The 14,397-nt window shown below is 43.9% G+C and overlaps 3 protein-coding genes across 3 annotated transcripts; 2 read left to right on the plus strand and 1 right to left on the minus strand.

Moving 5' to 3' along the window:
• The first annotated feature begins 230 nt into the window (after nucleotides 1–230).
• On the plus strand, nucleotides 231–2,277 carry LOC137873678 (olfactory receptor class A-like protein 4). The gene is made up of 4 exons (XM_068711995.1): nucleotides 231–506; nucleotides 643–906; nucleotides 1,549–1,794; nucleotides 2,008–2,277. Exons 1-4 carry the CDS (start codon nucleotides 231–233, stop codon nucleotides 2,218–2,220), a joined length of 999 nt encoding a protein of 332 aa, XP_068568096.1. The 3' UTR covers nucleotides 2,221–2,277.
• ora4 (olfactory receptor class A related 4) lies at nucleotides 2,040–12,559 on the minus strand. Its single transcript, XM_068711994.1, has 3 exons — nucleotides 12,526–12,559; nucleotides 4,151–4,356; nucleotides 2,040–4,065 (listed from the first exon to the last, which is right to left on the minus strand). The coding sequence occupies exons 2-3, from the start codon at nucleotides 4,235–4,237 to the stop codon at nucleotides 3,043–3,045; spliced, it is 1,110 nt and encodes a 369-aa protein (XP_068568095.1). The 5' UTR covers nucleotides 4,238–4,356; nucleotides 12,526–12,559; the 3' UTR covers nucleotides 2,040–3,042.
• ssu72 (SSU72 homolog, RNA polymerase II CTD phosphatase) lies at nucleotides 9,515–14,376 on the plus strand. Its single transcript, XM_068711996.1, has 5 exons — nucleotides 9,515–9,808; nucleotides 10,746–10,889; nucleotides 12,585–12,724; nucleotides 12,891–13,009; nucleotides 13,454–14,376. Exons 1-5 carry the CDS (start codon nucleotides 9,729–9,731, stop codon nucleotides 13,553–13,555), a joined length of 585 nt encoding a protein of 194 aa, XP_068568097.1. The 5' UTR covers nucleotides 9,515–9,728; the 3' UTR covers nucleotides 13,556–14,376.
• The last annotated feature ends 21 nt before the right edge of the window (nucleotides 14,377–14,397 follow it).

Raw genomic sequence — 14,397 nt, forward strand, 5'->3', positions numbered from 1 at the left:
TTGGCTCCAAGAGGAGTGTCTTAAGTTATCGGACTGCATCTGCAAAGAACGAGAAGCACAAAATACCACTGGGGTTAATCTACTGGTGCATGACATGTTGGCAGCATGCTGGGGGATGGAAACTGAATTATATGTATCTGACGTACATTAAAATGTAGATGAAACATGCTTAAAGACTTTACATTCGCTGTTAAAACTTCATAGACAAGGTTGTTGAGAAAGAGGCAGCAATGACCGACTCCATGGTGGAGGATGGAGAGACCATGCTTGTGGGAATGGGACTCCGTGTCTCTGTGTCTCCTGTGCAAACTGCTTTTTACGTCCTCCTGGTGATTCTGGGCATCCTGGGTAACTCCACCGTTGTTGGGGTGATTGGTAAGAGTGTAATAATGGACCACGTTGGGGGACGTAACTCGGACATCATCATCATTAACATGGCACTATCTAACCTGCTGGTGTCTGTGATGAGGAACATACCGCTTGTCATCTCAGACATCGGACTCGAGGTATGTTGTCTTTAAGATCAATGTTGTTGTTTTTTTAAGATTGACGACACACAAAGCCTTTCGTTAGTTCAAAAGTGATGTTATTAGTACAGGATATTAGTGGGGATTAATATGCACCGGCCTCTTTCTTTTACAGCTGTACTCTTCCAAAGAGTGCTGTCAGATCCTCATGGGTGTCTGGGTGTGGCTGCGGTCGGTCAACGTGTGGTCGACGCTCTTCCTCAGCGCGTTCCACCTCCAGACACTGAGGCGTGTGACTCCCACCATGGGGAGCCGTAACGGGCCCCGGGGCCTTCCGAAGACCCTACTGCTGAGTCTGGCCCTCATCTGGCTTCTCAACTTCGTTTACTCCATTCCTGCTCATATCTTCTCCACTAATGGGAACGTGAACAGCACAGAGGTGAGAGCCTATTTTCTACAAGTCATGTACTTTAGTCATTTTGTGCACCGTGCTACTTTGGTTTAGAAATGTTCTTTTACTGTGTTTCTATTCGAGGCTGGTTCATTTCTGTATGGGATGAAAAATCAAATGCAATTTAGAAAGTTGCTTTCATTAACCCATCACAGTAAACAAGTTTCCATTTGTTTGTTATCATAATGAAAGTACATAAGTGATATCAGGTTATTTAATGCTGACTTGAAAAATAAGCTGCATTATCAAACTACAAATAATGTAAAAATGTACCCAAAAAAAAGTAATGCAGACCTATTAAAATACATACTGTCTGTATAAAAGGCTAAATTAAAACGTGTAAAAACAATGTGGTAGTCCTTTCAAATTTGGAGAAATGTTCTGTGATGAGAAAAATAATATTTTGAAAAAAACGTTGTTACTGTACACTGGAGAAAGTGTTGCAGAATGTACTAAAATAATGTAGATTAGAGATATAGTGTAATAATACTGTGTTAGAAGTAGATTTCCCTTTTGATATGGAGAGAATTCCTCTCCATAGATAGATAACTAAATGTTTGTTCCACCCCCTTCCTCCTCCTCTCCTCTATCTTCCTCCTCCTCTCCTCTATCTTCCTCCTCCTCTCTCAGACCCTGATGCTGGTGAGCAGCACAACGCGCCCCCTGCTGGGCTGCGTGTGGAACTTTCCCTCCATCTACAGCGGTCTGGCCTATGCAACCACATCAATGGTGATCCACGAAACTATCCCCATCATCCTAATGGCCTTTACCAACCTGGGCTCCCTTTACACACTCTACACCCACAGCAGGGTGCGGAGCTCAGCGCAAGAGGCACCCGTCATAAAACGGGTTCCCGCTGAGAGACGAGCGGCCAAGGTGAGGCTTTTTGGTTGTGAAGAGCTCACTGAAGCCATGTTCATCATGGAGTTGAGTAGCGAATAGGTAACTAAAATGTTTCATCCAAAGCAGACTTGATTTATGAACCGAGTCAGACAAACATATCAATTGTTTTACAATTTTATAGGCGTCAACCTGAGCATATTGCACTAGTTTCCCTTCCCTAATTCATTGCATTGTGTGTGTCTCCAGGTGATTCTCACTCTCATAATGCTCTTCATTGCATCGTGGGGAACCAGCATCATCTCTGTCAACTATTTCAACTACAACAAGGGCTCCTCTGCAGAGTTTCTTCTGGTCATTGCTCGTTTTGCCAACATCATCTTCATTGCAATGTCACCTGCTGTTCTGGCGGTCGGCCACCGGCGGCTGCGTTCTTTCGTCAAGTCCACGCTCTCTTACTGACGGATCCCCCTGTGCAGCTCACACAATACTGCTAATCATTGACTATTATTTGTATCACTAAACAAACATTATGGAAAGGAGGCTTGTGGTTATAGGATTGGATATATCATGTTTCTCTCTGTAAACCTCCCTGAATGAGTGTGTGACAAAGGAAAAGTGCTAAAAGGTCATTTAGGGAACGAGGATTTGCAAAGTCAAATGTAGCTGACAATGCTATTTGCATCAGACCCCAGCACACATATGTAGCCTACTGTAGGCTATCTATGTTCTTACTAAACAAAACTGCGACTGAAAAGTGAAAATAATAATTGAAAAAAACAGCAAATAATAAGTCAACTAAGTGTAAAAAAAAAAATAGGCTTCTCACAGAATACAGGGTGCAAATAAACACTCATAGCAACTCTTACCTCTTTCAAGTTCTCTCATTTTTTTTGAAGAGTTTTTCTTTGGCGTAGATTGGACTGACTTTAACGTTTTTATTCTAGACTGTAAAGCCTATTGAGACATCGTACCTGATATTGGCTGAAGCTCAAAGAATCATTTCAATACATGACTAAGCAATGATACATTGGATTGGATAAAATAGTTTCAACAATAAAAGAAACCAAATCACCTGCTTGATTACACTGTAATGATTTGTGACTCAGCCAACAGACTGTGTTTCACTTTCACTTGCATTAAATGGCTTAAAATAGCTCAAATAGCTCAAATAATACAGTCAATAGGAAACACGCAGTACCTAGCTCTGATTAAAATGGATGATACATCCACGCATATGTTTGGTAGACATTCAAATATTTTTTCAGTCACACTTTGCTCCCATCACTTGTCTGCTTGCGTTTTCTCCTTCACTTGTATGACCGTCCTCTCTTTTTGAACAATGAAAACAGTTTGTTTTCCCCTCTTTCCTTTAGTCTCAGGGGACTTAACCCCCTCTTCAGTGTCCTCCTTGTGGCATTTAGGAACTCTAGACCACATCAGGATCATACTCAGGATCCTTTTCCTCAGCTTCCCGTGTCCCAGGGCCACCACCATGGGACTGAATCCCACAAACAGCGAGGCAGAGAAGTGGGCCACGGTCAGCAGCCCTTCAGCGTGGTGTCCCCCATCATGGTTGTAGTACGTCACCGCAGCAACCTGTAGCGCCCAGCAGACCACGAAGAGCGACACCAGCGACATGATGACGTGAGCCGCTTTGCGTTCAGTGGACACGTGTTTGTCCAGCTCCCTGTGGGTTTCTCCTGACTCTGACCCTGAGGCGACAGCTCGGATGTGTTTTGCCAGAGCGTGAAGCGTGGCCAGGTTGGTGCAAATCATCAGCACCAGTGGCAACACCTCATTGAGAGCGAGCGAGGAGGAGGCGAAGGCTGAGCCCTGTTGGCTGGAGGGGAACTCCCAGACACAGCCCAGGAGTGGCCTGGTGGTGCAGCTGATCACCATCAGCTCCACAGTGGCGTTGCCGTGCACATGGGTGCTATATACGAGGGCTGGAATTGAGAAGGCCAGGTTTGCCCCCCACACCAGCCCCAGAACAATCCAAATCCGCCGTCTCTCCCTCTGCTGTGCCAGAGGTCCGGAGGCCATGTGCTGTCGCCTCAGGGTGGTGCAGTGGAAGACGCTAAGTGCTAGGGTCACCCAGCAGCCCACAGCTCGCCACCACACCCACAGCAGCATGAAGATCCGGCACCAGCCCGGAGACAGGGACACATCCAAGCCCAGGTCGGACACAAAGATGGGCACAGTGCGGAAAAGTGAGGTCAGCAGGTTGGCCAGGGACAAGTGCACCAGAATAGTATCAGAGGGAGGGAGTCTCCGGGACGGACTCTCGGCGGCTGACTGAAACACCTGAGGGTATAAGCAAGACAGACTGAGAACCATCCAAGACATTCAGCTCAATCAACAGAATCAAAGTCTCTATATATCGTCTCACCACATGGATGACCAAGATGTTTCCCAGGATGCCAGAAAAGACCAAGAGCCCAAACAGAACAGCGTCTACAGCGAGGACCTCTGACATGTCATCATCCTCTGCGTGGGGACACAGCTTGTGTGTGAGATTCAGAGTGAAACATCAAGGCTTCACATGAACCACCACCGCTGCTGCTGCTGCCGATTGGTCCTCAGGTCGCTTTATATCTGCACACGCAGACAAACAAATAGATTTGTCACACGGACGGTTTCGTCTTTGCCGACCGGGCTCAAAGTCAATTTAACACAATGTGTTGACGCTTTGAGGGGACACGCAGAGGCAGGCATTTTCCACGGTTTCTTTCCGCATCACCGACCAACTGAAAATGCAACGCTGCCTCTTGACCAAAATGATCGAATCAACAGGTGTGGGTCGCCGTTATTTGTTGTTGTGTTCATAACAGCCTGTTCCAATTAAAATAAAACGTATCTCTGCTATGGAAACACATGTTGTGAAGGTCAATCTGCTCATTCATTTTTGCAGTAGTAACTCTTAATGTTCCATAGTTTAGCTAAATAAAAACATAGCTAGTATCAGACCATTAACTGCAGATTGTGCAGACTTAACCAATTATCCTGCATGACTTTTAAGCTAAGTCAGTCCCACTGACTCTGCATTTTCTCCTATTAGTCAGCTATTCATTCTCTCCCTTGGTACTAAATGTTTACTGACTTGCCAAGTTTCTCTCTTGGCATGAGGCAATTATTGCTTTGAATAATCTCACATAAGCACGGCTTCATTAAATGTATTATGGAGAACAATACATCTTGATCACACGGTTTTTTTTTTCCCATTGTGCGTGAGATTAAACTTGTTTTTTATTCCGACTGATCGTTAAAGGTGCTCTTTGTTCATGATGATTTTATACAGAGAACATATGGCTATAACCTTATTCAACAGGGATTAAGTACAGCATATAGTTGGGCTTTTCTCTAATCCACTGCATGTAAGAATGCTGCATCTAAAGGGGATGGACAAAATGATAGCAACACCTGTACCAAACTGCGGTATGATACACTTTGTGAGTATTGTAATTTCTGGTGAAGCTGTCAGAGAGGTCTTGGTATAATTTAGTGTTGTAACTTTTGAGGCTACAGTGTGAATATGCTTTTTAAGTGTTTCTGTTATCATCATCTGAGGGGTGGACGAAATAACCTGAAGATCTCCTAATACACAAGCTACTATCCCGCCCCTCTTCTTATGAACAACAAATCTACGGAAATATGCTTAACCCAGGAAGAATCAGCAGCAACCACGCAATTGATATGTAAACTATGAAGATTTATAAATACAAATTGGCATCATTGAATGCCATGCAACCAAAAAGTGAGGGCAGAAACGCATCGATGGCAAATCATACAAAAAGAGACAAAATGGCAACCCTAGTTTACAGAAAGCATAAATAAAATCAGAAGTAGTCCTGATCAGTAAATGACATTAAACCATGGTTAAACATTAAAGCGTTTCAAATCTCTAATCAGAAAATTGGAAAATTGAACTTTTGAGTCCATGTTTTTTCCATGTTAGCAAAACAATGAGTCAAATCGATGATTACAGAATAGTAAAATTGCTTTCATTGATTTAAAAGCTAACTTTTCAAGAGATGGCGTTGGGTTTTGTCTGTAGGTGCTATTTGCACTGGTAGGCCTAACAGCAGATCTGTGATCTGATGTGGACTCAGTCTGGGCGCGAGGGACCTGCAGGTGGGCAGCAACGGCTTTAAAACCAGGTTGGTTTTAAACCCTCCATCCGTCCGCGTTGACGGGATTCTATCCTTGTTGTCTCCGCTATTGACAGACACCTGAAGCACTGTGTGGGATGATGACTCACAACCGACCGTTGATGACTACAAATAAAAAAAATTTTGTGCACGCACCCACGCTCCCAAGCAACACCGCGCCGCGCGCTCCTCGACGTGCATTCGAGCACATCGGGCATCAAAAGCCTGTACGTCGAGCCAGGCAGGAAGAAGCGCGTCTTGATGGCACGATAGCCGGGTCCCCTCGTCCCACCGAACCCAGTAAGTGATTCTTTTTTTGTTGTTGTTGATGAATGCCTGTGAGTCGAAAGCTGCACTGAGATGACTTGTATCGCCGCTTGGGCTTCATTAACTTTCATCCTGCAAGCTTATCCAAGGTCATCCTCGGATCTCTTGCTGCCCGCGTGACTAAATGTTATTTCTGCCGCAGATGTATACCCGCTCCTCTCGCCCGTGGACGAGCATGTCCATGTTTCGCGTGGATTTCGTCGTGTGCGCTGAGGCAGAGCTGATCTTATGGCAGACATCAACCCGCCGTGTGCCATCATCGCCCGTCTGATCCACTGTGAGCGAAAATAATTCGACGTGAGATGAAAAGCCAACAACGACCATCACTGCTCGCCTTATCGGCACTACTGCTCTGCACATTACACCAAACAGCTGGTTCCCACAGATTTCATCGCAGCAGCTCTGCATCATCATCATCATCATCATCAACAACAACAACAACAACAACAACAACAACAACAACATCCCCATCAGAGGCTAGAGGCAGGAATCATTTGAGGACCCAAAACTGGCTAAAACAGACTAACATTAGTTCTAACTATGGCAATCACCGCTCCAAAAGTAGGCCATCGCCAAAGCTAAAAGAGGTAACAGGTCAGGTGAACAGCTTCTCTCTCAACACTAGTGATGTTACTACTGCGGTATCTGAAAGATCTGGCAGGGCTTTAACCTGGAGCCCGGAGGACCGGGTGTCACCACTGTGCGCCTACCGAGTGACTGAGGGAGGCATCGGAGGGCAGCTGTGTTTTCGACACACACTGTCTGGGTACAAGTGTCGCAAGGGAGACTGCAGGACAGCGGTGTCTTTGGGGAATCTGGTGGCAAACATTCTCGTCAATGGCAGCGTACTGTTACAGTGGACCCCTGAGGGAGAATCCTCCACTACTGGCCCAGACATGAAGACAAAGGAGGCTGCAGCTGGTCAGACGAGCAGTGGGGATCCAGGGACGAATTCGACGAGAGAGGAAACTCTTCGATCGAACGCTGCTTTCAGTGGCCGACGCCACCGGCGGGGAGGCTACGAGTTAAACTGCTGGTGGAATGGAAGCTATACTCAGTTTGAGTGTGCTGGTGTCCATCTTGGATCTGGCTGCAGGGACTTCCTCCTGACTGAGCTGCATGAGAACATCCCCTACCGCATCTGCCTGCGCTCCCTGGTCCACTCCGATGCCGCTCAGAGAGCAGACCGGCGGGACTGTGTCGAGTTCACCCTGCCGCCGTCTGGCATGCAGGACATTGTGATTGCCATGACAACAGTTGGGGGAGCTATTTGCGTGATGCTGGTCATCATCTGCTTGCTGGTGGCATACATCACAGAAAACATCATGAGCCCCACGACACAGCACACATACTACCGCACTCACTCGCGTCACTGATGTTAAATATAACAGCGTCCATTTAACGGCCACGATGACCATATCTAATCTCGCATTCGTCAACTCACCGTCACAAATATATTCACTTTTTCAATCGGCCACGTACTGATACACACATCCTGTTATGACCGAATTAAAGCACAAACTTCTGTGGCTCTGCAAATAACATGCCATGTCAACCTCTGCGAGGATGCACTGAACCAAAAGTACTAATAACCTGCATTTACTGTCATCCAGTAGTTTACTGTGTTATGTTTTTGTCCAGGGTATTTGTCTGTGATTGAGTCTGTCAGTCTGAACGCTGGCAGCATTTATACAGCAATACAATTAATGAAATGATGAAATGGCTTTTTAGTGCATCAGAAACAGCTGTTTTTGCTAAATGTGCAGCCTGTGAAAGTGTCCAGACGTTTGCTGTCCCTGCTGTGACACGAGGAAAATAAAAAACATTACTGAATTTATTTTGTATCCACTTGACTGAACCATCCCATCATCTATTTTTGCTTTTTAATTCCGCCTCCAGTGTGTATTTGTACTATTTCGTGAAGGGCAATACAATCTGGAGTACAATCTCCACTGTGCCAAACATCTTGCGTTTATGTCCATGCTGTCAGTGAATAAAGAACCGTGAGGTCATTTGTAATACTTTACAGCTGTCCTTGTTTTTTCTCCTTGTGTGATAGACACTGTGCGCATGTGTTCGTCCTTACATTGTTGGACGATTTTCAAGGATCGACAGACAGGAATTCAGAATATATAAACACAAACCCTTCCTTATAAGCTGCCTGATGCAGGCCAGTCACTGGATCTTGATCTGAGGTCCATGTGTTTCCGGATGGTTGAACTGATTTGCATTGTGGTTTGAAAATGATGTAATCTCAAGGTAGGCTTCATAACATCATACATCATCATACATAAGACGGATCAATGAATAAGTCCAGTGGGAAGAATCTACACACCAAACATGCTGCTGTAGCAAAAAGAAAGTCCCATTGTGGGATTAATAAAGTAACTATGTATCTGAAGCCTAATATGACATAGGTAAACAAACAAACAAACAATACTGCTATACACTGTGTAGATGCAGTAACATCCACAGAGGTAGATTTTATGATATATGAGTGAACTCATGCAGTTGTCTTTTCACTTCTACTTATATACTGATACATGGATAAAGATACTAACACGAACTAAACACTGAAACGTTGGTGTCGAGCACAAATGAAAGGGAAAATGCATCATTAAAATTAGCACTATGTGTACCTACAACACTGTAAACACGTTGTCAACTTGTATAATAGTTAAGAGGCTATTTTAATGTACATCATCTACATTTGAAATAGTCCTTTATTCATATTTCTTCATATATTTCTTTATAACATCAACTGTAATGTACAAACTTTCCGCCCCGGGGTGATCAATAAAGTATTCTGATGATGTATTTTGCATTTTTCACTCCTTTGTTTCAGCAGCAGGTTCAGTATTTACTTATTTCACACTTTATTAGGATTCACAATGTGAATATATATATTATAATATATATATATATATATATATATATATATATATATGTATATATATTATAATATATATATATATATATATATAATAATATAAATATATTATAATATATATAAATAAATATATATATATTATAATATATATATATATATATATATATATATATATATATATATATATATATATATATATATATATATATATATATATATAATATATATGGGAAATGCTCTGGGTGTGCTCATGGTCACTTTTAATGTAGTAAAATTATGTTATTCAAACGCATTTCCTATTTACTGACGTCACGTCAACGTCGTATCATGTTTCCGCATTACAAGCAGAAAGCTCCGCCCTCACATGACATCACTTCATAAAGCCGTAGTACACCAACGGGTCGCCGCCATTTTAACTTCCTGCATCATAAGAAGACGAGCAAATCGCACCGTATTTGTACTCGAAAAAAAACGTTTTTCTTATTTAGTGTACCAACAGGGGTTTGTCTTGTTTGTTTTTTTTCTTACAGGGATCGAACCCACGACATCAGTGTAGTTTCCGACCGCTCGCGTGTCGGTTAGTGGTCAGCCGGAGAGTCGCGATGCCGAGCCACCCGCTGCGTGTAGCGGTTGTGTGCTCGAGCAACCAGAACCGCAGTATGGAAGCGCACAGTATCCTCAGGTAAAGACGAGCCGCCGGGAAGGAAAACAAACACCATGAAGTGAAGCCGGTCTTTGTGCGGCGTTGAGCCGGTCACGAGAGACGCCGACACGGTGACAAGACCGACAGACAGGCGGTCCGTCGGGCCTCAGCCGCGGGTTAACAATGGACTCGCTCCTTTTTTCGAGCGTCACACCGGGGCTACTGCGCGCTTTAAAACGCTGCTTCCTGACTAGGTTTCAGGTTCGCGGTTACCTGAAGTAAATATTCACACAGATGTAGTTTTCATACAGATTGAACGCTTTCAATAGACCGGCCCAAGTTTTTTTTTTTTTTTTTTTTTTTTTTTTTTTTTTAAATATCTTCTCTCACATGTTGACTAGAGCGCCCCCTGTAGGGAATAATCCGGAAGGGAGCAACTGCAGCTTGTGCAACATCGGGTGTTTTTGCCAGCAGCGATCAGAACTCATTATTCACACACCATTGAGAAACGCTGCGGAGAGTTATTCGATTTTAAACCGACGGTGTGTGCCGGTTTGGGGCTGTCGGGACATTTCACACTTGAGCTCACTCCCCTAATGGCTGTTTCTATTTTCTCTCTGAAAGCGACGCATCTTGTCTAGTGCAGACTGATTCACAGGCCACAGATAGCCTCTCAGTGACAGTCACTAACATGTAGAATGTCTCTATAGTGAGTATCAAGTGAATCTCTTATGTAGTGGGAGACGGAGGTGAAATGGCCGTCTGCACTTTAGGTGTGCAGTGATTTCTTAATTCAGCCTGTGACGTAAACCGGACCCTGTTATACATTTGATTTAAATCTTGTTTTTGAGGAGGCAATTTGAAGATTTAATTGGTTGCATTCTGCTCTCTTCTATTCTTGTGTCCAATGTTTATTCCAGATGTATGTAATTTACTGTCTTGTCCTCTTTTTTTTTTTTTTTTCCCATCTTTGCAGCAAACGTGGATTTGACGTGCGTTCATTTGGGACGGGGTCTCACGTGAAGCTACCCGGTCCTGCCCCGGATAAACCCAATGTGTACGACTTCAAAACAACATATATACAGATGTACAACGACTTGGTCCGCAAGGACAAGGAACTGTATCCCCCCCCCCTTCTCACTCACATTTCCACACACACACGCACGTTTCACACACTGTATTGTGGAAGCCAGATAAGTAGACGCACGGCCCACCCCCCCCGCCCGAGCACCGGAATGCGTGCCGTGTTTTTAGATGTTAGGGACGGCGTTTGAACGGCGCAGCAGACGGGACTGCAACGATGAGTAAATCACATGCAGGGGTTTTAACCATGTGTTACGGGTGTTTGCTTTATGAAGCCTATGGTATTCAGGGGTTCACATTGCAATACAACAAGCAAGAGAAATTTGGTAAAGATGAATTTTTGCTGAGGCAATCGGATTTAAAATGACACTCTTACAACCGTAGTATATATTGTTGAATGTCTGTATTCACAGGGGGTTTCATGGTACCACTGTTCTTCCTTGCAAGTGCAGTTTCCCTGTTTTTCAATATGAATCTTTTTCCCATTTTTGTATATTTTTTTTTACGATAGATATTTTTGCAGCTGGAGTGACTCCAGGTCGGTAGACTCAACTTGTCTGTTAATTCTTTTAACTGAACCGCCGGTGCAATCTGTAATTCATTCTGTACAGCCGGAGGGTGAAAGTACACAGAAATCTGACTCTGTGAGCAAAGAAGAACAGTGGTGACGAGTAAACGACGCAGAGCGAAGCAGGCCGTTAACTAGAGACACAAAGGTCAAGACGCCTGTGAGAGACATGAACTTTGTAAATAGTGGTTTCAACCGCAGCTTCTCTCCACATGCGTACGTTGTCTCGGAAACTCTGTGTTCATCAAACCTATTGTTCCTGTAAAGAAGTACTGACAGGTGGTGCTTTTTTTTTTTTTTTTTTTTTTTTTTTTGTGGGTTGATAAAGTTCAAACAACCCATGTTTCTATTATCAGTTTAATTTAGTCCTTGAATATCTCTCATTTTTCTTCAGATAGCTGCTTCGTTTCATTAAACACGAGGCTGACTGTAGGACTAGTTGAGGCTTTTTTTTCGTGGATCTCGAGGCTTAAAAGCAGGAGAGGTGTATCTAACCAAAGATTTAAGTGCTTATTTCACTGTATTGCAGGTGTAAACGTTGCCAACCCACGGTAGGTTGTCTTTACCCGATTGTAAGCTAGCCGCCCTGTAAATCTGAATGTATTGTGAATAGATGTACATGCTGCCTCTATGCAATTTATTTGTTGTATTCTTGCAACTTTGCACGGATGTCTTTTAAAAAAAAAAAATATATAGTCCTTTTATTGTAGACAATTCACCATGGTGGTTGGTCTTTTTTTTATATTTGCATATGGCCATGTTGTCACAGAGCAACACAGACTTACCATGTAGGAATATCGGACAGAACACAACATCTGTATTAAGGACGACACGCGTCTGCTGGCCGGTGTCAGAACGAGCCGTTAACGTTAGAGAAGGTGGAACGTTTTACTGGCATCGCCCTGACACGTCATAGTCGGTAGTTTCTCCAGACGCCACTAGAGGGTGCTGCAGTTCAACTAATTCAGACACTTGATGCCGCTCGAGTGTTTACTCCTCCATGCAAACAAAACATGCAGCCTCGTTCAGGAACATTAATATCTCACCACTTCTGTTCCGTTTATTGAAATCCTAGTTCTAGTGTTATGAGTTGATGTGTTGTTACCGTGGAAGTGTTTTCTCTTTGCTCCTGCTTTTTGTTCCTTGACCTCCCCAACTCTTCAGATACACACAGAACGGCATCCTGCACATGCTGGACCGCAACAAGCGCATCAAATCAAAGCCGGAGCGCTTTCAAAGCTGCAAGGACAAGTTCGACCTGGTCATCACCTGCGAAGAGAGAGTCTATGACCAAGTGCTGGAGGGTGAGGCTTCTCATGAGACATGTTGAATCACTGAAGGAGTGTAGTCAGTAACTCAGAGCCTGATTTCATACTACTACTACTACTACAAGAACCCACGTTTTTTTACTCCACAACACTTCTGACTGTGTGGCGCACAATGTCTCTTTCGTCTGTCGTTGCTCCCCAGATCTGAATTCGAGAGAGCAGGAGACTCTCCAGCCCGTTCACGTCATTAATGTAGACATTCAGGATAACCACGAGGAGGCCACGCTGGGCGCCTTCCTCATCTGTGAGCTGTGTCAATGTGTGAGTGTCTCCGTCTGGGATTCTTAAATGCTGTTGGAACACGCCGAGGGCGCAGAGCGGCGTTCTGTTCCCGACGTTATTCGTGACGGCTGTGGCTGAATAATGAAACGGGAAGCGTTTAGAAAGTAATATGAATAAAATGGTCTTTAAGTCGGTGTAATCTGCCATCCGGTATATCTCCAAAATGGGGGCTTCAGTGGTCACATAATACATAAGGGAGCTATAGATTAAAACATGGTGTGCAGATTGATTAGAGGTCATCGGTGCTAATGAGCTGTGTGTTCAGGCTGTGTTTTAATACGTGTGTGTGTGTGTGTGTGTGTGTGTGTGTGTGTGTGTGTGTGTGTGTGTGTGTGTGTGTGTGTGTGTGTGTGTGTGTGTGTGTGTGTGTGTGTGTGTGTGTGTGTGTGTGTGTGTGTGTGTGTCTCTTCCCCCCCCCTGCAGATCCAGCACACTGAGGACATGGAGGATGAAATGGATGAGCTCATACAGGAGTTTGAGGAGAAGAGCAACAGGCCTTTTCTTCACACCGTCTGTTTCTACTGATACACAATAGAATCTTTTGCAATAAACACAGACTCGGATTACAAGCAATCAAACAGTAGTATATGGAGAGACACACACACACACACACACACACACACACACACACACAGAGCTTTGGGTCAGGACCTGTTAAATGGCTGCTGTTGGACATGTCGGTGATGAGTTTCTCCTCTATGCGGAGGACGGACACGCTGCTCTCACTCTGCCTTTTTATTTCTGCGGATCAAGGTCCGGCCAAGGTCCTCCCTCCATCCCCAGTCCAGTGAAATCACTCGACCGTGTCTCCTCAGGGAGAGCCATAACACCCCCACCCCTGATTCAACAACTGCTTTACCAGTCCCTCTCTCTCTCTCTCTTTGTTCAGTGCAGCATATTAATGATGATTTTTACTTTTCTCCAGACGATATATAATTGTTATTCATTTAAGCATATATGTCAGATTTTTATCCCTGACTTCGGACAGTGTAAATGTGTTTCAGGAGAATTATTTGAACTGAATATGAGTTGTTTTTTTTTGTTGGTGCAACCATGTGTTGTAGATTAGTTTGGATTACATTACAGTGGGTGGGCTAATAATGAATAACCAAAGGTAGAGCTCTCTGAGGCTCTCCTCCAGTCTGTTTCCAATATAATGTGTTGATTCTTATTTAAAGTCAGCTATGCTGTTTTTCAGAGCATAGTACTTATTTCTTTTTTTCCTTTTGTAAATGTTAAAGAATTCAAAGCGTTGTAATTATTTGCAAACTGCGAGCTCAGCTCAGAGTGCCTGATTTTTCTGTATGTACATATGAATCCTCTAAAGAAAGAAACGTGTCACGACTCTTCATTTGCTTTGTGGTCTC

The sequence above is a fragment of the Cebidichthys violaceus genome, unplaced genomic scaffold (genome assembly GCF_023349555.1).
Source record: "Cebidichthys violaceus isolate CVI_PGR_0920_01 unplaced genomic scaffold, fCebVio1.0.p SCAF_17, whole genome shotgun sequence".
Classification (NCBI taxonomy): Eukaryota; Metazoa; Chordata; class Actinopteri; order Perciformes; family Stichaeidae; genus Cebidichthys; species Cebidichthys violaceus.

Bases quoted from the DNA above. Each gene is read 5' to 3' on its own strand.
- LOC137873678 (XM_068711995.1), top strand. From the start codon at position 231: ATGACCGACTCCATGGTGGAGGATGGAGAGACCATGCTTGTGGGAATG. The intron at 907-1,548 runs GTGAGAGCCTAT...CTCCTCTCTCAG, and splicing joins GGAACGTGAACAGCACAGAG to ACCCTGATGCTGGTGAGCAG. The intron at 1,795-2,007 runs GTGAGGCTTTTT...GTGTGTCTCCAG, and splicing joins CTGAGAGACGAGCGGCCAAG to GTGATTCTCACTCTCATAAT.
- ora4 (XM_068711994.1), bottom strand. From the start codon at position 4,237: ATGTCAGAGGTCCTCGCTGTAGACGCTGTTCTGTTTGGGCTCTTGGTC. The intron at 4,066-4,150 runs GTGAGACGATAT...TTATACCCTCAG, and splicing joins ACATCTTGGTCATCCATGTG to GTGTTTCAGTCAGCCGCCGA.
- ssu72 (XM_068711996.1), top strand. From the start codon at position 9,729: ATGCCGAGCCACCCGCTGCGTGTAGCGGTTGTGTGCTCGAGCAACCAG. The intron at 12,725-12,890 runs GTGAGGCTTCTC...GTTGCTCCCCAG, and splicing joins CTATGACCAAGTGCTGGAGG to ATCTGAATTCGAGAGAGCAG. The intron at 13,010-13,453 runs GTGAGTGTCTCC...CCCCCCCTGCAG, and splicing joins TCTGTGAGCTGTGTCAATGT to ATCCAGCACACTGAGGACAT.